This window comes from Hordeum vulgare, chromosome 3H (assembly GCF_904849725.1).
Source record: "Hordeum vulgare subsp. vulgare chromosome 3H, MorexV3_pseudomolecules_assembly, whole genome shotgun sequence".
NCBI classification, from domain to species: domain Eukaryota; kingdom Viridiplantae; phylum Streptophyta; class Magnoliopsida; order Poales; family Poaceae; genus Hordeum; species Hordeum vulgare.
The window spans coordinates 540,819,907-540,846,900 of NC_058520.1; the positions used below are offsets into that span (position 1 = coordinate 540,819,907).

The window sequence follows — 26,994 nt, forward strand, 5'->3', positions numbered from 1 at the left end:
CACCGCTCGTACGCTCCTCTGGGAGATGCATGGATGCCTGGCCCACTCAGGATGGGACCCACCTCCCACGTCGCAAAGCCAAAAGAGGAAAGCGAGGGGGAAAGAAAAAGCGCGCAAGGATTCAGGCCGCGCTGGCAAAGGCTGCAGCCACGGTGGATCCTAGGCCGACCGAGTCTCCCTCCATCGCGATGGTACCTGCCAACCCGCCAGCTGGGTCTCGCACATCGGCGCCCGCCCACACCGCTCTTGCTGCCCGGCCCGCTGAGACCCAATCTTGTGTGTCGTCGTGCGCGCCTGCGCTAGGCCACCAGCGGCCAATCCTCAGGCGTCTGGGGATCAGGACGGCATTTCCTGCGCTAGCGAGATCCCCGATACACCTCTGGCGGAGCCCCTCATCGCCACCGAGGTTGATCCGCTGTCGGGACAAAGCGGTGCTTTGACCCCGTCAGCTCCTTTGGTTGTTGTTGCTGGACCCGACAGAACTACACCCTAGCCCCGCCCCAGAGACACGGGATCGCGCTCTTGGAATTCAAGTTGTCGCGCCCTCGCCCCCCTGGGCAGCAACGACGACCCTGCTACAGGCCTAACCCCTTACGCGTCCCATGAGCCCAGGTGCATTCTTCAGCGGCCCACTCCCCCGGACCGTGATGCTGACAGGCCAGCTCCCCCAAGGCATCCATCCCCAGCACCCAGCCCATCGCATTAAGCCTCGCCGCTGCGGAACGCAATTTGCCTCTCCGCCTATCACCCTGCGTCGTCAACGCCAGCGAGCCAATCCTGCCAGCTCGTGGACCCTGGGTGAGTTTCTCGTCGCGGCCACAAGCTAGATCCGCTCTGCCCTGCCGAACCCGGGGCACAAGCCGCACAGGCTGCCCTTGAACTTTTTGCCACGACGTGGACACTCGGCCACCGCTGCGAAAACCAAGGCTGCCCCCCTCCCCCGCCAACGGCTGAATGCCACGCGCAGGCTGTTGCGCACCTTTGGCATCATCGGCATCGACCAGGCGATCACACCCGAAGCCATGAAGGCCTATGACAGGGTGTTTGCCACGCCCCTATCGCATGTTCTCTTGGTGGTCATTGCTGCGCTGATCAGACGAGAGCTACCCTCTGATCCATCCACAACGCCGATCACCACTGTGATCATTGGCAGCCCGATCGAGACGTAGTTGTTCTACTACGCGCCTGCCCCTCGGCCTGTGCCTAATGGATCACGGCCTTAAAGTCATTAACTGGAACGTCCGCTGCCTCAACGCCCGCGCCAGACGCACTACCATCTGCTCGCTCGTTTTAACCTCAGGCGCCTCGATCGCTTGCTTTCAAGAAACTAAAACGGAGTTTATTTAGTCGTCGACTCTCCACAAGACGCTAGGCTCAGAATTTGACGAGTATATCTACCTCCCTGCGAGCGGCACCCGTGGTGGGATCCTGTTGGCGTGGAAGAGCCAGGAGGTGTCGATCACAGACCCGATGTTCACCACCAACACTCTCTCTGCCCTGGTTGCGACTCCCACCGGTGTGACCGTGCCCTGGTGGCTAACCATTGTCTACGGATCGCAAGCTGACAATGACAAGATCGCGTTCCTACAGGCAATCCGCAACATCCGAGCCGCTTGCACTGGGTCGTGGCTCATCTGTGGAGACTTCAACCTCATATACCGCGACGAGGACAAGAACAACGGCATCGTTAACAGACGCATGATGGGCAGATTTACATCCGAGCCGCTTGCACTGGGTCGTGGCTCATCTGTGGAGACTTCAACCTCATATACCGCGACGAGGACAAGAACAACGGCATCGTTAACAGACGCATGATGGGCAGATTTTGCCGTGTGCTTAATGACCTAGCTCTCAAAGAGGTCTACCTCAATGGTCGGCATTATACTTGGTCGAACGAGCAGAACCCGCCCACCTTGGTCCACCTTGATGGGGTGATGTGCTTCACGGTTTGGGAGGAGCTTCATGGTGAATGCCACCTTCGTTGCTTGGCCTTGGTTGTCTCCGATCACTCCCCCCTCATGCTCGACTGCTCGCCGAACCCAATGGCACACCGTCGTTTCCACTTCGAGGAGTACTGGACACGCCTTGCTGGCTACCAGGAAGTCGTCACGTGCGCGTGGAACTCAGTGGAGGAGCCACGCCCGTTTCGGCGATTCATGCGACGCACTCAGGCTACCACAAGCAAGTTCACCAGCTGGAGCGCACGCTCGGTTGGCAACGTGTGCGACCAGCTCGCCTTCTCCCGTGAGCTGCTCCTCCGCTTCGATGCCGCGCAGGAAAATAGGATGCACTCGTCGTATGAGGACTAGCTTCGTCGGCAAGTCAAGCTCTCCTAATTGGGCCTTGCTTCCCACGGGCGTACAATCGCCCGACAACGTGCGCGCATCGCATCCCTCAAGGAAGGCGACGCCAACACGTCGTTCTACCACCGACAATGCACTTACTGCAAGCAGAAGAACATGATTCATTGCCTCACTGTCGACGGCGTTCCGCTCTCTGACCCTGGGGACATGGCTGCAGCGACCTTTACGCACTTCGATGACCTGCTTGGAACGAACGTTACCCGCGACTACACCATCGACCTATCGCAGCTCATCCAGCCCTAGAACCTGGACGACCTCGACGCGCCTTTCGTCGAGGAGATTTGGCAAGCAATCAAACGCTTGCCATCATGCAAGGCGCCAGGCCCCGATGGCTTCACCGCGGAGTTCATCCGGTCTTGCTGGCCATCATCAAGCCGGACCTCCTTTGCGTCTTCGAGCAAGTGTACGCGCTGCATGGACGAGGATTCAACTGCCTCAACCAGGCGCTGATCACGTTACTCCCCAAACGCGCCGACACGAGCTGCCTCGGCGATTACAGGCCCATAAGTCTCATCCACCTCGTCGCCAAGATCCTCGCGAAGGTGTTGTCACTCCGCCTTGCACCCAAGCTCAACAAACTTGTCAGCAACGTCCAGAACACCTTCATCCCCGGTCGAAGCCTCCACGATAACTTCGTCCTAGTACGCCAATCCGCACGGCTTCTGCACCAACTTGGTGCTCCTCGCGTGCTGCTCAAGCTTGACTTGGCGCGCGCCTTCGACTTCGTCTCGTGGCCATTCCTCTTTGAGGTTTTGCGGTGCCATGACTTTGGCAACCGCTTCCTAGATTGGATCGCCCTCCTATTGTCATCGGCAAGCACCAGGGTCCTCTTGAACGGCACCCCTGGACCCACGATCTAGCACCGATGTGGACTACGCCATGGAGATCCTGTATCTCCACAGCTCTTCTTCTTGACTGTTGACACGCTAGGCCGGCTCTTCCGTCGCGCAGTCGAGCTACGAATGTTGCAGCATCTCCACCCTCGCCGCGCCATTCCGGTGATTCCCCTATACGCCGATGATGTGATCCTGCTCTGTCACCCCACGCCTGGAGATATCACCGCGGTGAAGGAAATCTTGCGCCTCTTCGGGCGAGCCTCCGGCTGCACGTGAACTTCCAGAAGAGCGATGTGCCTCTAAGGAGGCGGCCCATATCGCCCAACTCCTCAGGTCCCCATTGTTGACTTTCCTTCCACTTACAAGGTCGCCGGGAAGTTACCCTCCTGGAAGGCATGGCTCATGAACAAGGCTGGCCGCTTGGCTTTTGTCAAGGCCGTCCTGACTGCAATCTCGATCCACCAACTCCTTGTACTCGCACCGCCCAGAAAGACCCTAAAGCTCCTGGAGAAGATTGAGCGAGGCTTCCTATGGGCTGGACGTATTGAGGCCAATGGTGGCAACTGCCACGTCAACTGGCGACGCGTCTGTCGCCCGATCCCTCTTGGTGGTCTTGGCATGCATGACTTAGAGCGCACTGCACTAGCCCTACGCACGCGCTGGTTGTGGCTCAGCCGCGTCGATGACGAGAGGGCCTAGAGCGGCCTGGACCTACAGTTCTCGCCTGAGGAGCGGCATTCTTCTTCACGTCCACTACCACGACGATCGACAACAGGCAACGCGCCTTGTTCTGGGAAGACCGATGGATCAACGGCCACGCCATTTCGAAGATTGCGCCTCTCCTATACGCTTGCATTCCCAAAACGGCGCCGCAAATCTAGAACCGTTGTTGATGGCCTACATGGGCACCGGTGGGCGTCCGACATCCACGGCACCATTGGCCTCCCTGAATTGGGTGAATACCTATACATTTGGCACATGACTACCAAAACCACCCTCAGCGACGAGCCGGACAGCCTGCGTTGGAAGTGGACCACGAACGGTGTGTACACGGCCAAATCAGCTTACCTGGCCACCTTCCATGGATCCACCCATTGTCAAGCTTGGAGGCTAACATGGAAGTGTTGGGCGCCACCACGGGTGCACTTCTTCCGCGATGTCCGCTGTGTGACCAAGCGCCGGATGAAGGATAAGTCTTTGTACTAGGGTCTTTGTGGGCTGCAGCACATGGTCCGTGTGGCTGTTAGGATAGCATCCTTGACACACCAAGGACTGCCAGTTAGGATAGCATCTTAGCAGCGTCTTAAATTAGCATCTTAGCATATGCTTGGCTGGCTAGCATCCTATAAATATGTATCCCCAACCCCTCAGGTTGGCATGGCATTGTGTGATAAATAAACCAGCGAAAATTGTCCCAACTCTTCTAGTGTCATCTACAACTATCAATGCTCAGGTTTAAAGGGCTGACAAGTGGTATTAGAGCCTCGTTGTCTTGTACCCTGAGCATTTCCTGCTCACCTCTCTCACCAAGAGTTGAGCAGCCCAAGCCGATAGCAGCAATTGCTCCGACTGCCCCTGGTTACCTCCCTCCCTCCGGACTGTCGAGCAACAGCTCGTCAGAAGCAGCCTCTTCTTCACGCAACAGCCCCCCTGCAACGAGCCATGTCTGCAGGTCGCTCTGAGCACACGGCTACCTCGCGCACACGGCGCCGATGGGAGGCCGAGCGCACCGTGGTAGAGGAGCGTGAGCAAGCGGCTGCAGCAGCCGCTGCTGCGGCAGCAAGGGCGTCGAGGTTGGCTGCGGCGAAGCTGGCAGCAGCCAGAGCGGAGGTAAAAGCAGCCAGGACGAAGGTAGAAGCAGCAGCAACAGCGGAGGCAGCACATGAGACTACGGCGGATGCCACGGCACTCCGCGGCGGCTCTGGCAGCTCCGCGCCTGCGGACGACGGCGCCGATGCAGACCGCGCCAATGTGGCGCGAGAGCGGACGACGCAGTGGGCAGCCAAGCACGCCCGAGCACATCGCAATGGCGCTCCAGGTGAAGGTGCGCACGGCGACGGCGGCTGCAATGACCAGGACCGCGGCCTCTACGAGGTTCGGACTATGGTCAGGGATGTTGGTCCCGGTGTTGGGTGGCCTACCCTCACCAAAACCAACTACGTCGAGTGGGCCGCGATCATGAAGATCAGGCTCCAGGTGCGGCACCTATGGGAGGCGATCCAAGACAGCTACGTCGACCACCAAGAGGATCGACGGGCATTGGACGCCCTCATCGCCGCAGCCCCGCCCAAGATGGAGTTCTCGCTTTCCAACAAGCAGACTGCCAAGGAGGCTTGGGACGCCATCGCCGCGACACGCATCGGCAGCGACCGTGCTCGCAAGTCCACACTACAGGCACTTCGTAAGGAGTGGGAGAGCCTGGCCTTCAAGCCAGGTGAGGACGTTGATGACTTTGCTCTCCGTCTCAACACTCTGCTGTAGAAGATGGTGAAGTTCGGCGATGCCACCTACACCGAGGAGAGAGTTGTCGAGAAGCTTTTTCGGTGCATCCCCGAGAAGTACAAGCAGATGGCTCGCTCGATCGAGTCTATGTTGGACCTCTCCACGATGACGATCGAGGAGGCGATAGGTCGCCTAAGGTCGTCGACACCGACGAGCCACAGTCTCTCGGGGCCCATCACCACCGGCAGGAAGCTGCTCCTATCTCGGGAGCAATGGGATGCTGGCCTCGATGACAGGAAGAAGGGGGAGGCCTCTTCCACGACGGGCAGCCGCAGACGCGGCAAGCAACGCAAAGTGCGAAGAGGCACCCCGGGCAAGGCACAAGGACGTGTTGAAGGTGACGCCCGTGAAGGCGCCAAGGATGACGCCGCTGGCAAGCCCAAGCCGGCACAGCACAATAGTTGCCACAACTGTGGCCGGCTTGGCCATTGGGCCAATGAGCTACCTTCAACGACACCAGCCGCAAAGGCTCTCCTCCACCTCGACGAGCCAACAGCGCACGCTCTTCTCGACGATGGCTCTGGGAAGGACAAGACTGCAGGGTGGTGCCTCGATACCGGCGCCACCCACCACATGACCGGTCGAAGGGAATTCTTCGCCGAGCTCGACTCCGACGCGCGAGGCTCCGTCAAGTTTGGGGATGCCTCTGCCGTGGAAATGAAGGGCGTCAGCTCCGTCATCTTCACCACCAAGACGGGAGAGCACCGGCTGCTCACCGGTGTCTACTACATCCCCGCGCCAAGGAACTCCATCATCAGCTTGGGACAGCTAGATGAGAACGGCTCACACAGATTGAGCATGGGGTCCTATGCATCTAGGATCGCCAGCGTCACCTTCTCGCCAAGGTACCCAGAGGTGAAAATCGACTCTAGGTCCTTGACGTGCAGGTGGCACAACCCGTCTGTCTCGCTGCCCGTCGGGACGTGGCAATGGCATGAGTGCTTTGGGCACCTCCATTTCAAGGCCCTGAAGCGTCTAAGTGCCAAGGAGGTGGTGTGAGGCCTGCCATGCCTCGACCATGTGGAGCAATTCTGCGACATCTGCGTGTTGACGAAGCAGAGGCGACTCCCCTTTCCCAGCAGGCAAGTTTTCAGGCCAAGGAGAGGCTTCAGCTCGTGCACAGGGACCTGTGCGGCCCGGTGACGCCAGCCACACCAGGAGGTCGACGCTATTTCCTGCTGCTGGTTGACGACCTCTCTCGCTACATGTGCGCGATGGTCCTTGGTAGCAAGGGAGAGGCTGCGAAAGCCATCAGGCGCGCTCAGGTTGCTGCGAAGGCGGAGAGCGGCCACAAATTACACGTGTTGCGCACTGAGAACGACGGCGAATTCACGGCGGGTGAATTCGCGTCGTAATGCGCTGATGAGGGCATCCAGCGCCACTACTCCACGTCGTACAACCCATAGCAGAACGGCGTCGTCGAGCGACGCTACCAGACGGTTGTGGGGATGGCTCGGGCTCTCCTCAAGCAGAGAGGGATGCCGGCTGTTCTCTGGGGAGAGGCGGTGCTGACGGCCGTCTACATCCTCAACCGCTTGCCTACTAAAGCACGGTACGAGGCCTGGCATGGGCGAAAGCCAGCGGTCTCGCACCTGCGGGTCTTTTGTTGCCTTGCGTTCACCAAGGAGCTCGGCCACATCGGCAAGCTCGACGACAGGAGCACTCCGGGAGTATTCATCGGCTACGCGGAGGGTTCAAAGGCCTACCACATCCTCGACCCGAAGACACAGCGTGTGCGCACGGCACGAGACGTCGTGTTCAACGAAGGGAGGATGGGCATGGGACAAGGCGGTGGACGACGGCTCGACTCCGACGTATGACGACTTCATTGTCGAGTACATCCACTTCGAGGAAGCCGGGGGAGTAAGCAGCTCCTCTTCGCCGAGCACGTCTGCCCCAGCTCCCAAACTCCATCGACCCCGGTGTCTGCTACGCCGATGGCACCACAACCGGCGACGCCACGTACTCTAACCAGCAGTCACCCCTCCGGGCTCGTCTTCATCAGCACCAGCTCACGTCGAGCACGGCCCGGTGGAGTTCGCTTCCCCACTCTCTCACGACGAGGAGCGCATCGACGCGTATCATGGCGGCGAACCACTTCGGTATCGTACAATGGAAAACCTACTCGACGACTAGCCGGTGTCGGGACTGGTGCCACGTGACCTTGAGGCGCAGCTACAACTTGCGTGTGACGACGGCGAACCTCGGTCCTTTGCAGAGGCCGAGAGAAACGCGGCATGGCGCGTCGCGATGCAGTTGGAGATGGATGCGATCGAGCAGAACCGCACCTGGGAGCTCGCTGACCTCCCTCATGGTCACCACGCGATCACCCTTAAGTGGGTGTTCAAGCTGAAGAGGGATGAAGCCGGAGCCATCATCAAGCACAAGGCTCGCTTGGTGATGAAGCCGGAGCCATCGTCAAGCACAAGGCTCGCTTGGTGGCCCGAGGCCTCTTGCAGCAGGAAGGAGTCGACTTCAACGACGCTTTCGCTCCCGTGGCACAGATTGAGTCCGTGCGACTTCTCCTTGCACTAGCTGCCCAGGAGGGCTCGCGTGTCCATCACATGGATGTCAAGTCGGCGTTCCTCAATGGCGACTTTAAGGAAGAAGTCTACATGCATCAGCCGCCGGGATTTGCAATCCCCGGCCAACAGGGCAAGGTACTCTGCCTGTGTAAGGCTTTCTATGGCCTACGGCAGGCACTTAGGGCGTGGAACGCCAAGCTAGACTCCACGCTGAAGAAGATGGGCTTCGAGCAAAGCCTGCATGAGGCGACCGTCTAACGACGGGGCAGTGGAGGAAATGCCCTGCTGGTGGGCGTCTATGTTGACGACTTGGTGATCACCGGCATCAAGGATGCAGAGGTGGCGGCGTTCAAGGAAGAAATGAAGGCCACCTTACAGATGAGTGATCTGGGGCTCCTCTCCTTCTATCTAGGGATCGAGGTGCACCAGGATCACTCCGGGATCGCACTTTGACAGTCCGCCTACGCCAAGCCCATTGTTGAGCTAGCTGGGTACGGCAACAGCGACCACGCCGACGACATCGACACCAGCAAGAGCACGAGCGGGATCCTCTTCTTCATCGGCAAGTGCCTCGTGAGCTGGCAATCGGTCAATCAGCAGGTGGTGGCCCTATCCAGCTGCGAGGCCGAGTACATAGCGGCCTCCATCGCCTGCACTCAGGCGCTCTGGCTCGCTCGACTGCTTAGTGATCTCCTCGTCCAAAACACCAGAACGGTGCAGCTCCTGGTGAACAGCAAGTCCGCCCTGTCCCTGGCTGTTAGGATAGCATCCTTGACCACCAAGGACTGGCAGTTAGGATAGCATCTTAGACTAGCATCTAAGCAGCATCTTAGACTAGCATCTTAGCATATGCTAGCAGCCTATAAATATGTATCCCCAACCCCTCAGGTTGGCATGGCATTGTGTGAGAAATAAACCAACGAAAATTGTCCCAACTCTTCCAGTGTCATCTACAACTATCAATGCTCAAGTTGAAAGGGCTTCACACCGGAGACTATACAACACCTGCTCCTCGCGTGCCCCTTCGCCCAACAGGTGTGGTATGCAATCCTATCTTGGTTGCGCCTCCCATGTTTGCCGCCTGACGACGATGCCGCTCTCCATGATTGGTGGCGCTATGCAAGGCAGAGCACCCCCAAGCCCATGCATAAGGGCCTCGCGTCCACTGCCCTACTCGTCCCATGGATGATTTGGAAGCATCAAAACGACTGCGTCTTCGAGGGTGCGCGCCCTTCCATCACTATCGTGATCGCCAAGATTAAGGATGAGGTTGTTCTTTGGGCCAAAGCCGGAGCTTTGGGCCTCCACGTTCTATTGCCGCAGACCTGGGATGTGCACTAATACCCGTGTTATTGCATGGTAATTTGCCTCCTAGAAGGAATGTACCAAACCCTATCTTTTTAATATAATGAAACGCAAAAGCTTTTGCGTTTTCTCGAAAAAATATATCTTCCACATATGAGCACATGCACAACAAAATTCATATGATAGCTATGCTTGTAACCCTATACTTACATGTAACATAATTGTGTTACACATTTCTAGCAGATCTCATAACCACATGTATTGTACCATACTCCTAAAATCTATTAGAATATCAATGCATGTAGCCCAGTTTGGATATAAGCACGCATGGATACAACTTTATGAATGGGGAAATACAATTGAAAATTGTAATGACATACCCCAGACTGTTCCTTCTTATTTTTGATGTATACCAATGCATATGGCCGTAAATGCTCCAAGAAATCACGAGGGTCAGGTTTCAGTGGCTGTGAAAAGGAACTAGGTTAATAAAGTTCTAGGCACGCCTCCCCCCCCCCCCCCCCCCCCGTCACACACACACACACCAAAAAAAACAGCAAATGAATGCACAAACCTTAATACTCTCACTCCCTTCAGCTAACTCATGGGCACTTGTTAGCAGTAGCTCCTTGTGGCCCTAGAAAACGTCAGTTTATTTAGCTTGCATAGGCGACATTAAATAATCTAGGAAACATATGAAACAACTTCAAAACATCATACAACCTCACGTATCAAAGGATGAAACTGAGGCTCCCAGAAAGGCAACAACGAATCAAGGAAAATCTACAGGAGAGATAGTTATTTTTTTGCGAAAGAAGAGAGATAATTAGCCCAACCTTTCATCAAATAAATTAGAGAGTAAGCTAATACTTACATCAATTGCCCTTGGTGCATCACTTAGCCAAAGGCTAGATTGTGTGCCACAGCTTTTCGTAAGACGGTAAAAAACATCATCCCAACAATCAGTTTGCTGTAAATGTCTAAATGATGTAAGATGAAGTTAGGGATGTCCCTGTTACTGAAAAATAAGGACCAGGCCAAATACCTTAATGTAAGGTTCCAGCTTGATAAGTTGGACCAAAAACTTGTAGATCTCATCAGAACGTCTCTGATGGCTTACAGCACGCTCCTTTCTCTTGAAAACAACAAAACTAACTAACATCAAACAGGACAAAAATGCACATGCATGTTGCAAGCTGAAGGTTATCAAGAATACAATAGACTCACCGGTAGTATACGAGACATGATTTGCAAATGAGGATGCTGCAAGCTGTTGATGGCATACTTTGCCTTAAACTTTGGATTCAGTCTCTCAAGAAGAGCATCACCATTTAAAAGTTTACGCTGCGAGTAATTCATTAGTTCAGCTTACAGTTTTATTAAATCCCCAAAAACTTAATGAACTAAACAAGCCTTTCAAAGGCAACTTCCAAAGGTACCACCCAAGGCTTTCCTGGTTGTATCAGTAATCTAACAAATATTTTCAAGCTCTGTGTCTAGAGGAATTTGTGGAAATGTGAAATATTTGTATCAGTAATCCAACCAAAAAAGTCATTTCTATCTCCAGAGAAATTCGTGAAAAATTGAAAATATCAAATATCATCCTGACAGCAGCTCAAAAAGATGGATAAAACAAACTGAAAATTTAAAATAAATACACATCAAAAAGAATTCTTGCCTCCCTTTTTTTATTCTTACAGCATGCAACAAGCTGTGTGTCAAGTTTAGTTTAAAAAATGACAACATTTGCATTCGTTCAAATGGCTGACTCCAATTAGCGCATTAGGACACCATGGAACCACAAGAAACATGATGGAATCTAGTTTGCTCAAAAAACCTTGTACACTAGCTTAGATGTGTTTTGGCAGTTGGCACGAGTGGGATTAGCTGTGGGAGACAGGTGATGCAAGGTAACGGAAGATAGACGGTTCAAGAGAGGTCTGCTGCTGCTGTGTTTGTAGGCTTGCACCTGTCACAGTTGAGAGGAGGAAGACTAAAAGAAGAGTGAATGGATGACATCCAACTCAAATCTTTGTAAGTAGAAGGAAAGATATGTCAATTGCACATCTACAATTTTGTAACAAAAGTAAAATCACCCCAATTGATAGAAGATTTGGGATAGCAAATGCATCCAATAAACTACTCCCTCCGTTCCTAAATATAAGTCTTTTTAGAGTTTGCACTAGAAAACTACATACGGATGTATATAGACATACTTTAGAGTATAGATTCGCTCATTTTATTTTGTATGTAGTCCACTAGTGAAAACTCTAAAAAGACTTATATTTAGGAACGGAGGGAGTACAAGCAAAAAATTGAATCATATATATTACAAATTACAAATATTAGAGGGGCTAAGCTAGAGCTCCTCCCATGCATTTGAGGTGTTGGACGGGAGCCCTCTCTTAGACTGACACGTGTCTTTGGTTTCTTTGATTCATTACCAATTTTATAGTGGGTTTTGCTATTAGTTTTATGCTAGAACGTGGAGTTACTTTTTACTGGCACGTAACAAGTACATGGAGAGCTGCTGTTAGCCACCGCTTTACCTCTCCACGTATCTCATTTAGAACTTGCCTGTATCTAGAAAATCAAATCACGCATTTAGAACTTACCTTCCCCTCAGTCCAACACGCATCTGAGCATTTGAGCTCGAGGTCAAATACTCCACGTCCTCTCTATAGTTGGTTGTGTTGCAATCCTAGCTATGATAGCAGACAAATTTTGTGCTGATGGACTACGCAAATCCTCCAATGACAAGCCAAACATAGCTATATTCGTTGACATTTTGGTTGATCAATTCTTACGTAAAGCACATATGCTATCCTTAAAATATTCTCTTATTTAAAAAGGAACCAAAACAATACGAAAGTGACAGTACAACTATTACCATTATTTGCGGATATGCTATCATTAAATACACTTTAGCTACCAGGTAGTAAATTAATATTCTGATCCCCAAGATGTCAACTATACCAGAAAGGTAACAAGAAAGGAACCTACCCTATGCCACTGGACCGGGACCGACATCTCCCTGTTTAGGTTTCCTTCCAAGTTAGTTTGCCTGTTTTATCCTATACCAAATTTATTGGCCTGTTTTTTTTACTTTTCCAGGATAAAAAACAGGCCAACACTGGCATTATCTATGCAGTCATATCTGCTACTGCACAGGCTGCTTCGCTGCTTCCCTTCGCCGCAACGGTCCAGCAAGGTTGATTTGCAGGCGCATGATGGACCTATGCACGGTTGACCATCATCAGGGCGTCTGTGGCAGAAGCCAAAGAGGTTCATACAGGGCAAACACCACCGCCTGTTGTTCAAACGTCGACCTCCATTTTATCTTGGGTAGTATGTTAGAGATGTAGTAAAGGATCAACTAACCCTATATCAGTTTTTATGTGTTCAATTTAGTTGATAAATTCATCTCTTAAGTTTCGTTGATGTAAAACCAAACTTACCATTTTTCATCGCGTGGGATTCTGTGTATATGTATCAACTTCTGTTCTAACTTCTTTTGAATACACATCAATTCTGATTTTTTATGATTTTATCAGCAAATCAATGCTAGCCACTACTGTCATTTCAATGCTGATGATTATGTTATTTTTAGTGCCTGCTACCCGCTAATCAGTTTCTTGTTATTATGTCACATATATCCAAACGGATTTCCCCTTTATTTGCATCTATGTACCTTTCAGGAAATGTAAGCCACCACTGTTTCATCATAGCCTCCAGAGATTACTCTCACCACCCTGCCATCCTTCTTCTTTTACGCTAGCTTCCCTCAAGTTTTCAAACAAATATATCAACCAAATAAACCCACAAGAGGCCCAAGCACGGGCGCGGCGTGGCGCCGCGCCTCCACCTGATAGTGTAGCCTAACATGACCCTGGTTCCGGTCAAACTGCCCCTCTCATCAAAATTTGTTTTGCAGAGTCAAGATCCATAAGGGCAAGGCAGGCAAAAGCGAGCAGCCGAGCACAGGTCATTTGGCACGTGCTAATCAACGGTGAACACGGCAAGTAGCATCAAGACACAGGAGATCAGAGCGTCAAGGCATAGTGTTGCATCATTCCAACGTTGTGCTTACTGGAATTTTATCTCGTTTATTGATTGGAATCCAAGCCTACCAGCAAAATACATCTTTCAGACTAGCAGTTCTTTTAACACTAGAGAACAAGCCGTCTTCACAGAAAATTTTATAGTTTTAGAAACACCTTTTTCATACTAGTCTTTAATCAATTGTGATAGCCTATAAGTGATTTTTCCTTGGATGGACGATGAAAAGTTTAGCCTGTAAGTTGCGGCAAAAAGGCATACAGACTTAGAGGATAATTATTTTATTGGCTTTTGTGGGACCCGACAACATACTGTAAATTCTCTGTACATACCTAGGCTAGTGAAAGATGTACAATTACTGTAAGGTAAGAAGGCAAAGAGAACATGTGTATGGAAAACAGAAGACATGTTTCCTGGACCACATGGTCAGACACAACTGAGATTTTATTTAACACTGGAGAGTACGTACTTAATAAATGCATATCACATGATGGAGCAAAAATTTACCTCTAGACAGTCATTCATTGTATCCACCTCATGCAGCATTTCCATATAGGTAGGAAAATATCTGTCAAATTCTTCCTTAAACTGCACAAAGCACAAAAGGGAACATATTGCAAAGAAAAATAAGAACTAGAAGTAAGCCAAGCAACTCCTTTTGAACGTGCGACATCAAATATAAAAAAAGAAGAGAATTCACCTCCCAATTCCACACAAGGTGCTTCGGGAAAATATTTGGAGCAGGTAAAGATGCACGGTTATGAAGATCCTTCAATTCCTTATCCAACCAATCAGTGAATCCGTCCGCACAGGATTTTCTGTCCGCCCCTTCACCGTTTACAATAGTAACCTGATAAAAATACATGCATCATAACAGGATCCACTTACAGTGTTTTGACTGAACTGAGCTTTGCTTGGAAAAGGAAAGGCTAATGTCAGTATACCAAAGCAACATAAATAACTATATGCTTGTGATTTATGTTAACCTTTACAAAAGTATCACACAGCTCCTAAGGCCGATCATACTATAGGAAGACAAATGGAAAGTCTAGAAGGGCCTGCAACCCAATCGGTTTGTTGCTACAGTATCCTCACAGGGTTATTATCCATATGATCACTATTACGTTGCATCGCATGCCAATAATAATGTACTCCCTCTGTACCTAAATAATTGTTGTTGGGGAAAACTAGTCTAGTTCTCCCCAACAACAATTATTTAGGTACAGAGAGAGTAACAAATTTTGGCCTTGGAGCAAACAATCACCGGAATGTCAATATGCTAAGGCATGTCCGTTTTGGCTCTGGGGAGCATATGCTCCTGGATGAACAGTAAATTCAAAACAAATAGTAAAAAAAATCTGAATTTTCTTTGTGTGTAGATGTTCATGTTAGTGTAACAAGCGTGATTGACAATTTTCATGCGAAACGGGATAGCAGTGCTTCGTTAGTGAAAAAAACAAACTTAAAGTGTAACATTTGGCGTTCTGACTTGCTTTTTTTTTTTTGCACAGGTCAAAATACTTAAGTTTCCCCTCTAAATTTACAGGTAGCATTTGGGTGGGTCAATGAACGCATCTAATTCTTTTCAGATGACATTTGCAAAAAACTTTTTGGCGTGCAGGAGCATATGCTCCCGATTGTCAAATTTGATTTCCAATTTGATTTAATGCAGTTTACTCAGTACCATCTAAAAGAATTTTTTGGAAACACCATCTAAAAGAATTGGTCCATCAGCAAACCAGTATTCAGCTAGATAACAATGAATCCACAACAGTCATGGCATGCCATTGCCAAAAGTAGACTAGCAACCAAATTCTAAAGACATAAGTGGCGTGCTTTGGCAGAAAGCAATTAGCAATTATCACACAGAATTTGGACCTGCTAGTTAAGAAAACAGGAGATTGTATCGATTTAAGCGCACATATGGCTAAAACCATAGAGATCACAACAAATTAGAAGTATACAATAGGAAGAGATACACTCATAACTTGCCTGATTGTGTAAGTAAACTTCGTATATTTCCCGACAAAGGCAATCAACATCATTCATTGAACTCACTTTTGTGCTTGAACTTAACTCCGATCTTAAACGTGAGATTCCACTTTGAGGACTCCCATCATCAAACCGGACAACGGTTGGAAGCATTTCATTAAGAATAAACTGTTTGAGTCTCTCATCATCAGTAGCAACGGCAAGGCGGATTAATGCATGACAAAAGGGTAGTGCATCCTTAGCTGCTTGATAATCCACCAAAGACCCAAATAAGTACATACTAAACCTCCCAAAGCAATTGTGAAGTAAAAGGTACCTACAATAAGCATTACTAAGGAGTAAGTAAATGTGTAGAAATCACACAGATAAAACACAACTGAATGACATCCATACCCCATAAGGGAGCTAGAAGATATGGACTTCAAATCAGACTTTGGACAATTCAAATGTGGAAGGCCCCTATTAAGTTCTTCTGATGCTAAGACCCTGAGCAAATAAGATACAGAACGAGTGAATTCAAGCAGCAGCTCCACTTCTAATTTCTTGAGTTTTTCTTCTGGTCCATAAAGACCGCCGAAGTAAGCTGCAGTTTTAGCTCGGCCCTCGTGTATAAGACTGAGCCATGCATAACCAAAGATATCTTCACAGTAGATAAATAAAGATTCAAACAACTCCACCATCCATTTGTCCCAACATCCTCGAGGGCAATATCTGACTAATGGAATAAATGTGAACTGTATGAGTTTCCCCAAATGAATAAAATCCATGGAGTGTATATCATCTACTAGAGCATTGATGAAAAAAGAACGGTCCAATCCAAAAAATGATGTTTCAACAGATGCCCACAAGCCTATTGCCTTGTACCTGTAACATTATACAAAATAACGTTTTTCAAACACACAGACAATTGAAAGATCAAAAGTAAAGAAGTCAGTGTCATCTGGCTAGGAGCGCATGCACTTTAGAACCTCCATTGCAGGGTATTTATGTTCAATGATTTGAACATAAATGCACAACTTAACGATATGGGGAGAGTGTATATCACTAATGCAACCTGAATACAATTCTTTTTAAATATATCTCTGTGGAAACAGTAGAATCGGTTTGACAAACAGCTGTGAAGCAGCAGACTTACCCAGTTTCTCGAATTTCATGTAACCATGTTCCAATAGCATTCATCCTACGAGCATCGACTCCATCATTGTCAGGTAAAGTATTATTCTCTTTTAGAAAAGTGGATATCTCGTTGGTACTAATGAGTTTAGCTCTTCGAATAATTTCTGGCAGATCATAATCAGATCGATCCATCCAAGCCATGTGTATAAAATGAAGGATCTGAAGTAAATGAGAAACATTGTAACTACATAATCACAATAAAACATGAAAAACAAAAATTTAAACTAGGGTAGTAAGCATTTGCACAGATGGAGGACCCCAAAAATACCACCAGTCATGTCTCTCACAAATAGGGCCCATGCAATACATCTCTCCAATGCTGGTTTCTTTTAAGTAATTTTTTCCTAGTTACTGTGAAAATTTCCTACAAATTGTATATCAGCTCTACTGTCACCATCGATCCAAGAAATGAAGTGTTGATGGTAGTTAATTACCCGTAAGAGCAGGGCAAACTTTAGTTGCGGGAAGGTAGAGGAGTACTGATAATTAGTAGATGGCGCTGGAGGGCATTTTTCCTGTGTTCCTGTTGAATTTTCAATTTTGCTTCCTTTGGCCTCCTTCTCAAATGACTTCACCAACAAACATACTGTCTTCATAAATTTATCATTGCAAAGAAGACCAGATAGACGATGTGGATAACTCATGTATTCTTCATCCCACTCTGGCTGGGTCCAAATTTTGTTCAAAGGGTTCAATAGAGACATAAGCAACTGCTCCTTACATTCAATCCTGCCAGACAAAAGGCATAAATTTGTTTTGCATCATGATCTGCTGTAGTGAACTTTATAACTAAGTGCACTTAATGTGACAACATAGGAAGTGTAAAAGGATGTTATTGCCCCAGTACCCAGGACAGGCCGTCACAGTGGTGAATGCTTTGGACAAGAGATTGTGCTCCCAAAGAAGTAGCTCGGGCTTTCCTTGATAGCCTAGCGTTACTTTATACTTACCCTGCACCATCAATGACGCTAGAACAATCAGGGATGTAAATCCATAGAGCAGCATAGCAAGCTAATATGCCTAGTTTCAGTATCCAAACTCCAAAGCAAAACATAAGCGACAATGCACCCAAAAAAATCAGGATATTCAAACAAAAAATTCCCCACTTCCCTAAACTCTGAATGTATTGAGGGCCAGTTCTTTTGCTAGCTTTTTTGGGCTTCTAGAATAAGCTGCCCCCTACCCAGCTTATTCTAGAAGCCCAACTAAAAATATTTTTTTAGAAGCCAACTAGTCAAGTCTTAATTAGTAGGCTTCTAAAATAATAATTTTGGTTGTGCTTCTAGAATAAGCTGGGTAGGGGGCAGCTTATTCTAAAAGCCAGTAAAAGAAGTGGCCCTGACTGCTAAAGAGGAGCGCAACCTCTCTACTTGGGCTCCGTCCTTCCTATTTTTCTTAGGTATGCTACCATTGAAACTAGATGTTTATATTTGTCCCTATTTGGGGCTTCTTCCACCACTCTATTGCTGGTTCTCTCCTCAATGGCCACTATCAACTCGTCATATACAGGCTGAGCATATGATTTAGCCAGGGTATATAATGCTACAGTACACGTTTAGTTGGCAAGATGGATTTTGCATCTGGCCTGTGGCACAGCAAGGTCGGCTCAAGCCAAGTCAATGAGAAAATATAAAAGAAGTGTGCATATGGTAAGCCTGGATAAGGTGAAAACCGAAGTACAATGTACCCATCTATAAGCCACACAAAACTAATTCAGTTACTTAGCCTTCAATCCAATCACAATTCCGGCATGTACACCATATTCAACCAAGCAGCCTCATCACATTGCACATACACCGCCTAATTAGCTTGGCCAGTTTGACTCTTACATGGCAGGCTACAATAGTCCAGAAGCTGATACTGTGATGATAGTGCATTACAATCATACGTGTTACAAGGTAGGTCAGATCACAATCATACAGTTTCATAATAGGAACAGTTGACATATTAACTTCCAAACACATACTCATGTATGAATTGTAACTCCAAAAATATATGTTCCAAGAATCAATTTATTTTTTATCAAGAGATAATTCAGTAACCACAAGTCCAAATATGTGAAACAAACAATAAGGGAATGTAACAGTACCCTTACCAGCCATTTTGGCACAAACGACTCAGAGGGTCTTTCCAAATCACTAGTAGCATTGCCCTGAACAGGATCGTACTCTTGATTGTTCCCTTGACCATGACCATCAAAATTGTTAGCTGTCGGGCCCTGATAAAAGATAGGCAGCAATATAAGCATATCTTATTGATGGATAGGTACAGTATCACGCACAGTACTTGTGTGGTAAGGAGTTCTTTTAAGGAGGCCCACCTCCTCTCCTGGTTTATCGGTGTCACTGACCACTTGCTTCACAGAAGTAACACAATTTTGAAGTTCCCGATTCAGATGAGATAGTTGTTTTTGTGTACCGAGAGAGCAATAAGAATCCCCAATTCCAGGAGTACAGGGTAGAGAACAACTGCTAGAACTTCCAGCATTAATTTGGGATCCTACACTTAGGCTTGAACTCTTGCCTCTATGTATGTTTTGGGATTTCTCACCCAAACCCAACCAAGAGATGGGCACATGACCATGGAACGAGAAAGAGGAGGAGTAGAGTTGGGGATCACGAAGGACATTGTGCCCTAAGTTCACTGGGTTTAAGGTACAGTCATTTACATATATTTGATGCTTACTAGCTGACCTGTTACTGAACCAACCAAATAACCTAGTGAATGGACTAGCTTTAGGACATGAAGGATTAGAACAAGAATCAGGAGAAGGTTGCATAGTGAGTGGATACTCTCGATAGGGAAGAGCAACTGATAAGCCTGTATTTTCATCTTTCAGAGCCCAAGGCCCCAGCCCTGCAGTCCGCACACGTACTTGACGAGATGACATTGTATTAGATGCTGGGAGGTTAATAGTGTGTCTGTCTTGATTTCCATCTCCCCCTACAGAAGGACAAAAAGAAATAAGAAATGAGCAGATACATTTGACAACTATGCATACGTATTCAATATGTAAACCAGTGCTATTGAGTTCCAAATAGTAACAAAAAGAATGCTGCATTATTTTAACAGACGAGTCTGCGTCAAGGAAACAGACTGCGGTAATTCCAGGATACTCTCTCCAGAACTAGTCCCTCCATTCGAAATTATATGATGTTATAGCTTTGCCTTAACTCAAACTTGTTTAAATTAGTCAGGTTCATTGAAAATGTACCGACATCTACAACATTAAATTGGTTTTATTGAATCCACAATAAAATATATATCTTCATCATAGCATAGTTATTTGGTAATTGTAGATATTGGTTAAACTTGGTCAAACTTAAACAAGTACTCTCTCTGTAAATTAATATAAGAGCGTTTAGATTACTAAAATAGTGTTCTAATGCTCTTATATTAGTTTACGGAGGGAGCATGACTTAGGACAAAGCTAGAACATCTTACAATCTGGAAGGCATGCAGTACATGGTGAGCAGGAAAGGATCTATTACTTTTGAATAACTAAAAAAATGCTCAGCAGAATAACTAGCACCAGGATATAGTCCATATTTTGCATCTGCGAGTTTGATGGTTGCCATTTCTTAACTATCATTTTCCAGATAGAATTTACCATTGAATCCTCAAAAAAATGGTCAGTTACTATATATTTTCTTCTCTCTCCAACAAGAGTTCTTAAATAGTTCCATATTATTGGCTTTAGAGCGAAAGGTGTATCTTACCTTTGTTCTGTTCGACGGAATAATTTGCTCTGTCTAGCACATCTTCTTCGGTAATGTAAGGTGAGACAAAATCCTGCATGTCAATCAGTTTATTATCTCATATAAGAATTAGAGACTTCACAGAATCAATTTCTTATAGATTTCTACTTGGCAATGCCAGTAATTCCCAAAATTATGTAATAAAAAACTCAAGCTACAAGATCCCCAATAGAGCTGAATATGCGCGCAAAGCAGAGGTAGTAAGAAGTAACCTTACTGAGCACTTTAGTAAGAATTAATTAACCTTTCCAAGCAGTTCAGTAAGAAGTAAAAATAGAAATACCCACTTATAGAGCAACCAAAGTCAGGTATATGTGCACATGTAATTACCATGCAAACTGGAACTAGTTCAAAATGTAATGAGTAATGAGAAAAATATGATGACATGGTATGTATTCTCTAGCTTGTAAACAATATGCAGTGAAGATATAGAACTTACAGTACTTCTAATCAAACTACTCCATACATGTTGCTAAAATATAAGAGAAACGAGCGTGTTGAAGAAAATCAGGAGAGTTGTTGCTAAGAATTTAAGGTCATGGGAAGTGGATCAAAACTAACCTTCATATATAAAGGAAGAGCAGTGCTATCAACAGCTTTGCATATGTGAATGATACATGAGCATATTTGTGATCGGGCACTCCGAGCTGTTGAAGGGTCCTGTTAGACAGCAATGTTAATAAAGCAAGGAGAAAGTAAGTTCACCAAACTTGTAGAGAACTCAGACTAGTTGTTCATGCTCACCCCCTTGAATGTTTAATTGCACAAATATTGGACCACCTAGAACAAATTCAACCTTGGCTAAAAATTCAATTATTGTGGAATTTTCAAGGTAACACGTCAAACAGGTAGATTAATTATCCAGAAGCAAATAGCCTACTTCAAAAAGAACAGCACGCTAAAATCAGGAAGAATGATTTCAGGCTCGTGAGCATTGAGTATGTTTTAGATTAATAGTAGAATACAGTCTAAACTGGTTCACAATTGTATTTCCCTTTTGACTGAAAGAATGTGTTAAGCTTACATGAGAGCTGGCAGTGATTGATGACAATAGTTCAAAAAGTTTATTCACAACTGTGGGAACTACAGGTGGATGACACCTCAGGTAAGGACAAAACGAATTCAAGTAGTGTCCAAGGATAGCAGCAAGTCTTGGTTCTGTCCACTTCAAAGATAGAAGCTGATCAAGTAGACCTGATTTACAAAATCACAGGGTGAGATAAAGATAGAACAGAACTACATTTACCACACACAAAAATGCGAGTGAATGATCTGCAGACCTCCAAATATGTCATGTATCCTCTGCAACGAAAATTTTGTGACCAGAACTATCTCTCCGTTCTTAACCGGATCATCAAATATTGCATTGACAACTGTGGTAAGCACTAGCCGTACACTTTCAATTGCAGCCAAATCCTAAAATACTTGTGAGTCAAATAAAAAAATTGAGAGAAAAAAAACAAGACAGCTAATTAACCTTGGCTGAATAAATATGAAGGATCCAACCTTGGGGGATTTTGATACTGTACTTGCATCTCCAATGACGCTGTTAATTCTCTGTGCAGCTCTGCTGGCAGCAAGGATTGGTCTTCGATAAGCAATATATTTGATGATATCCAACTAAATGAAGGAATCAAAATGTTACATTCAGCAGAGAGGAAACATAAGAACCACCATAAGCAACTCTTATATCTCTTCGCTATGATAAAAGTCTATTGAGAAAGCTTCAACAGATAATAAACATGTGATGGTAGACAACGAACTGCTAATTCGAGGAGGGCTATGGGATGTAACAAGAAACACACCAGTCTAGAACGGTACTGTATGAAGCCATTCTTTCCATGAAGCTCATCACTCCATAACTCTAACGAGTTGGGTAATATGGTTGCAGGTGTCTTGAGCATTCTTATAAATGAAACATCCAGAATCACACTGCATATATCATCGCTAAAAAATAAAAAAGTTGCAATATTCCCCTTTTCTGCTGAATTGGTCCCAGATGCAGAAGTAACACCCCCAAGGTCAGAGGCTATAAAGATTTCTTTAGGTCGCTCAGTTAGAACCATCTGCACAAGGAATAAATTTCATAAGAACAAGAATAATGTTGGATTAAGCATACTCTACTAATTAACAAACTACCACTACTCGACATCTTTATAACAACACTAAAGCAAGGTAGAAAGCGCAAATAGTGCAATAGCTGCACTAATAATTTCCTCATTGGACAAACATTGTGAGACCACCCTTCCCTTAAATAGACAATATTGCCAAACGGAATAATATTTTAGTAAAGCTGTGTGAGATACAGAGCATACCAGCCAAAACGGTAAGCACTGAAAATGAAGTGCAATCTTGTAATGTTGGTAATATTCCAGCATCTACAAGCACCAAGATAAGGTAGACATCAGGGCCACTAAGTAACAAGATACCAAAATAAGCAAAGAATACTATTTGGTGATCACTGATACCACGAGAAGCAAAGAATACTATCTGGTGAGCACTGACCTGTCGAAGGAAACAGGAGGCCTTAATGGTATCTGCAATAATAAATTGCATGTTGAATGAACCCAGAGCAACCAAACAGTCACAGACACCCTCAGCAATGTTGAACTCCCTTTCACAACCAAAATCTAAGCATGCTCCAACTTTGGTCAAAGAATCTTGTGAAATGCTCATCAAGATCTCAAAGACATGGTTCATTGCGCCAGCATAATCCATTGCAACAGTAGGAGGCCTTCTTCTAAGAAAACATTCACAGCCACAAGCAATACAGAAGGGAGGGTAAAAAATTTATTCGCTTAGGAGAAAGGGGAAACCAATAGTATACACACCTTTGGCACAGAATTTTGAAAAACTTCAAAGCATGCGTCCAGAATTTACTGAGATGAAGTAAGGACTGGCATCTGCAGAATTAAAGATTATGTGGTCATCATCAAAATAAAGACAACACGAACTAACAAATTCAAATTTCTGAAAGTAAACCTTTTAACTAGACCATGTTTGACAAGATGAACCACGGGAACCCACTCCGCGTACGCATTTGCAGCAAGCAAGCAAGCTGTTACTGTCAAGACATCCTCTTCAGTTGATACCATGAGCTCGTCAGGGTGCTCGGAAAGAATTGACTCAACATGTTGCTCAAGCAACTAACAATGAGATATCCCAAGAAGAATTCACATTAAGAAGCCATATCTTACCAGATGAACTATAAAGGTTGAATACACAGAAAGAAAAATAACTTACAGACGAAATGAGAAGCATGACATTTGTGAGGAACTCATCCAAATCAGATAAACCTGCTTCGCATAGGCCACCTAACAAGAAGAGTAATATTGGTTTACCTTACTACTTCAAACGATTGCACAGAAAATAACCAAGGAAAACACCACTTACCTTCTAAGTCTATGGTAGAAACAATCCGAAAATCTGAAATCCACTTTAAAATGAAGGCAGACAACTCAGCCTAACAATTTGAGCGACACTTATTAACAATAACTTCAATGCTGGGAAGGAATCTAGAAGGTTATATGTTGATGAACTCACATCTTTAGGGCCTGATTTAGATAGAGAAGTAACGGAAGAAAGCAAATCATTCAATAAAGAAACTCCGCCACTCCAAATTACCTGCAAAATAGCATTGACATTTGAACACAAAACAGGCACAGAAACAAACAAATCAAATAACAAAAACAGAAGGAAAAAAAAAGTAAGAACCTTTCCCATTAAAGCAGCTGTAGCACTCCTTGATATAAATAGATGCTGTCAATATCAACATGCCACGAGTTATAGCTGAGTAGTATGATCAACGTAGAAACTATATATATCAATCAATGTAGGAATGCTGCATATGTTACAGGCAAATTCCACAACAGTCATACTACCGTAATGATGAAGTATAATAATAGAAGTAAACTGGAGCGTGTACAAGAATTGCATATGCAGTGAATAAGTAGCATTATTACAAATTGTATCCTTGTCTACTAACTGTCTCTGGACAGAACCCCCTGTGTGGGAGGAAAATAATTCAAACATACTGCCTCCGTTCATTATTGTAAGAAGCTCTCTAAGAGGTACAGGACTTGTTACAAATGGGAACAGATTCAGTAATGTCTAGTCTTGGTGGATGTTGTTGTCTCCATTAAGACAAAACTAAAGCTGAGTGATAATGGGATCTACGAATTGCAACTTTATTCAGTGCGATCTAACTGGGAAAGCATAAGAAAACACAAGGGCAGCCTCGAACTCGATCTAACTGAAAGCAGGAAGGATTACCATTCACAAAACAGATATGGCGAGTATGTAAAAAAAACGAGGAATAACCAGCATCATTTGTTCACCTAGCAAGTAAAATTACTGTAAATTATACATCCTCGTCTACTGGACAGAACTCTCTGTGTGAGAGGAAAACGGAGATGACGCGTATGTAACAAGAATAACCTGCATCATTTCGAAGCCATGGTGCCAGATTTGAGGCGGAAGACCCTTCCCAAGCAGCTGAAGCGACGCCTTCACCAACAAATCCTCGTACACTTCTTCCCCCTATAACACATCATCCCCAGATCAATCGGTAGGAAAATTAGAAGGGGGGGAAGGGGGGAGCGGGGGAGGGGACGAACAAGCTCGCGCATTGCAGAAGCGGCGGACACGCTTGAGTCGAGAATGACGGCGTCGCCGGAATCCTCCTCCTCCGCCGACGCCTCCATAGAGGCCGCGCCGTCCATCTGACTTCCGGCCCGCGGAAGATGCTTCTAGAACTTTCTCGGGTTTCGAGTACCGTCCAAGCTTCGGGGGAAAGGGAACCTGTGTCGCTTGCGGTTATTTATACTTGCGGTGGACTCCGGAGTTGGCTGGTCCACTAAAAAAATCTTAGCTAGTACCTTTTAGAAAGACTAGCAAAAGGACCCGTGCGTTGCAACAGAAAAAAAAATATCACACGTTTTTAATCTTTTTTATAACCATTTTAATTTATTAAAATAATAAGCTAACTAACTAATGTAGTCAGTCCTATCATATTTTGTTGAAAATCAATCCGTTCATTGTTAATTTCACCATGATGAGAAATTAAGCGGGACAAGCAAAGCAAAACAAAGAGTCTACGTGAATTGATCAATGTACTATTATTTTATTTCACTCATGGGGTAGAGAATGTGGGATCAGATGACAAACTGAAGATGGTGTTCCATTCTCTGTCTCTACAACAATACAATCTTACATTCAATACATTCATTCATCAGCAAACAAATCTCCACAAAATAAAATTTCTTGCCGGTGCTTGGCATACTGTTGGAGGCATGGGGAGGGGATCTCACCAGATGATGAGTTCCTGCCGGATGAGGGGAGCAAGTGTTAGGCGCCTCTATCTGGCCATAAGGAGTCGTCGTTGCCACGCCATAACCTCGGAGTTCCCCGTGTGAGCCATGGAGGCCCGCCTCCACCTGCAAGTACTTCGCTCCGCCGCGCTGCCGCCGTTCTGCATCGAGCAAACGCATCATCCCAAGTCATTGTAGTTGTCGCGTTGATTTGATCCAGAAGCTGTGTTCGAGTGCCGAAACGGGGGCAACAAGCGGGCAGAGGTACGGCCGTGGAGGCGGGTGGGTTGAGATCGACAACAGTGATGGTCGAGGTCGGCCGCGGCGGCGAGTGGTGTGGCAGCGGCATGGGCACAGGCGGGTGGACCAGGGTCGACGCGATGCTCTCGAGCGCTGCAACGGGGGCAGTGAGCGGGGAGAGGTACGGCCGCGGAGGCGGGTGGGTTGAGATCGACAGGGGTGGCGGTTGAGGTCGGCCACGGCGGCGAGTGGTATGACGGCGGCCTGGGCACAGGCCAGGGTGGCCCAGGGTCGATAAGAGGAGGCGATGCGTACGGTATAATTTTTGCAGCGAATCATTTTTTCTTTGGCGTTGCAGATAAATGATGGAGCGCGGGTTGAATAACAAAAATTAAGGGGCTTTTTATAAAAATACCGAGGTGGGTTTTCCGACGGAAGCAATAGCCGCTTTATTATTAGGTATAGACTTCGGACACGCTTAGGCCCCGCTTGCTTGGTTGGTCACTTGGTCGTTTTGACCCTCAAAACACATTTCTTAATATAAAAAAAAATTAAAAGGAACTATGTACAGAGTAAAATGGATGAATTTATACTCTAAGAGCAACTTCAACACGCCGACCCAAACGGACCATCCGTTTGGGTCGGCTGCCCTGTTTTACATATGGGTCCGTAGTGCGCCCAACGCGCCGACCCATATGTGCCGGTGTGGTCGGCTGGCCGTCCTTTTTGCATGCATTTCCATAGTATTTTGGACAGAATAAAATAGCATAGTTTATTACAAACCGAATAAAAATAATAATGTCTCACATAATTCTTACATAGTTTTGCAAACGAATAAAAAAAGATAAATCTATTGATTACCAACATGAGCCCACATATGCTCAACCAAATCATTTTGCAGTTACACGTGAGTTTCCCAATCACCCATG

General features: G+C 46.5%; 1 protein-coding gene across 4 annotated transcripts in view; it reads right to left on the bottom strand.

The window, feature by feature from the left end:
• LOC123444826 (protein HASTY 1-like) overlaps nucleotides 1-25,322 on the bottom strand; it is a 40,050-nt gene extending 14,728 nt beyond the window's left edge. For 2 of the 4 annotated variants that reach the window (XM_045121679.1, XM_045121681.1), the window contains exons 1-31: nucleotides 25,133-25,315; nucleotides 24,954-25,055; nucleotides 24,231-24,275; nucleotides 24,060-24,140; nucleotides 23,910-23,979; nucleotides 23,760-23,830; nucleotides 23,499-23,662; nucleotides 23,348-23,419; nucleotides 23,022-23,256; nucleotides 22,832-22,894; nucleotides 22,322-22,582; nucleotides 22,023-22,136; nucleotides 21,797-21,932; nucleotides 21,541-21,710; nucleotides 21,078-21,176; nucleotides 20,478-20,550; nucleotides 19,079-19,701; nucleotides 18,854-18,976; nucleotides 17,606-17,709; nucleotides 17,193-17,487; nucleotides 16,718-16,917; nucleotides 15,976-16,446; nucleotides 15,583-15,898; nucleotides 14,291-14,440; nucleotides 14,098-14,178; nucleotides 10,759-10,875; nucleotides 10,577-10,666; nucleotides 10,406-10,501; nucleotides 10,255-10,314; nucleotides 10,106-10,168; nucleotides 9,912-9,998 (exon numbers count right to left, since the gene is read on the bottom strand). In XM_045121679.1, the coding sequence (XP_044977614.1) occupies nucleotides 9,912-9,998; nucleotides 10,106-10,168; nucleotides 10,255-10,314; nucleotides 10,406-10,501; nucleotides 10,577-10,666; nucleotides 10,759-10,875; nucleotides 14,098-14,178; nucleotides 14,291-14,440; nucleotides 15,583-15,898; nucleotides 15,976-16,446; nucleotides 16,718-16,917; nucleotides 17,193-17,487; nucleotides 17,606-17,709; nucleotides 18,854-18,976; nucleotides 19,079-19,701; nucleotides 20,478-20,550; nucleotides 21,078-21,176; nucleotides 21,541-21,710; nucleotides 21,797-21,932; nucleotides 22,023-22,136; nucleotides 22,322-22,582; nucleotides 22,832-22,894; nucleotides 23,022-23,256; nucleotides 23,348-23,419; nucleotides 23,499-23,662; nucleotides 23,760-23,830; nucleotides 23,910-23,979; nucleotides 24,060-24,140; nucleotides 24,231-24,275; nucleotides 24,954-25,055; nucleotides 25,133-25,237 (4,737 nt within the window). In that variant the 5' untranslated portion in view covers nucleotides 25,238-25,315. Of the gene's footprint in view, nucleotides 1-9,911; nucleotides 9,999-10,105; nucleotides 10,169-10,254; nucleotides 10,315-10,405; nucleotides 10,512-10,576; nucleotides 10,667-10,758; nucleotides 10,876-14,097; nucleotides 14,179-14,290; nucleotides 14,441-15,582; nucleotides 15,899-15,975; nucleotides 16,447-16,717; nucleotides 16,918-17,192; nucleotides 17,488-17,605; nucleotides 17,710-18,853; nucleotides 18,977-19,078; nucleotides 19,702-20,477; nucleotides 20,551-21,077; nucleotides 21,177-21,540; nucleotides 21,711-21,796; nucleotides 21,933-22,022; nucleotides 22,137-22,321; nucleotides 22,583-22,831; nucleotides 22,895-23,021; nucleotides 23,257-23,347; nucleotides 23,420-23,498; nucleotides 23,663-23,759; nucleotides 23,831-23,909; nucleotides 23,980-24,059; nucleotides 24,141-24,230; nucleotides 24,276-24,953; nucleotides 25,056-25,132 lie in introns of those variants that run through there. The other 2 variants (XM_045121680.1, XM_045121682.1) reach the window with 2 other exon arrangements.
• Between the last annotated feature and the right edge of the window lie 1,672 nt (nucleotides 25,323-26,994).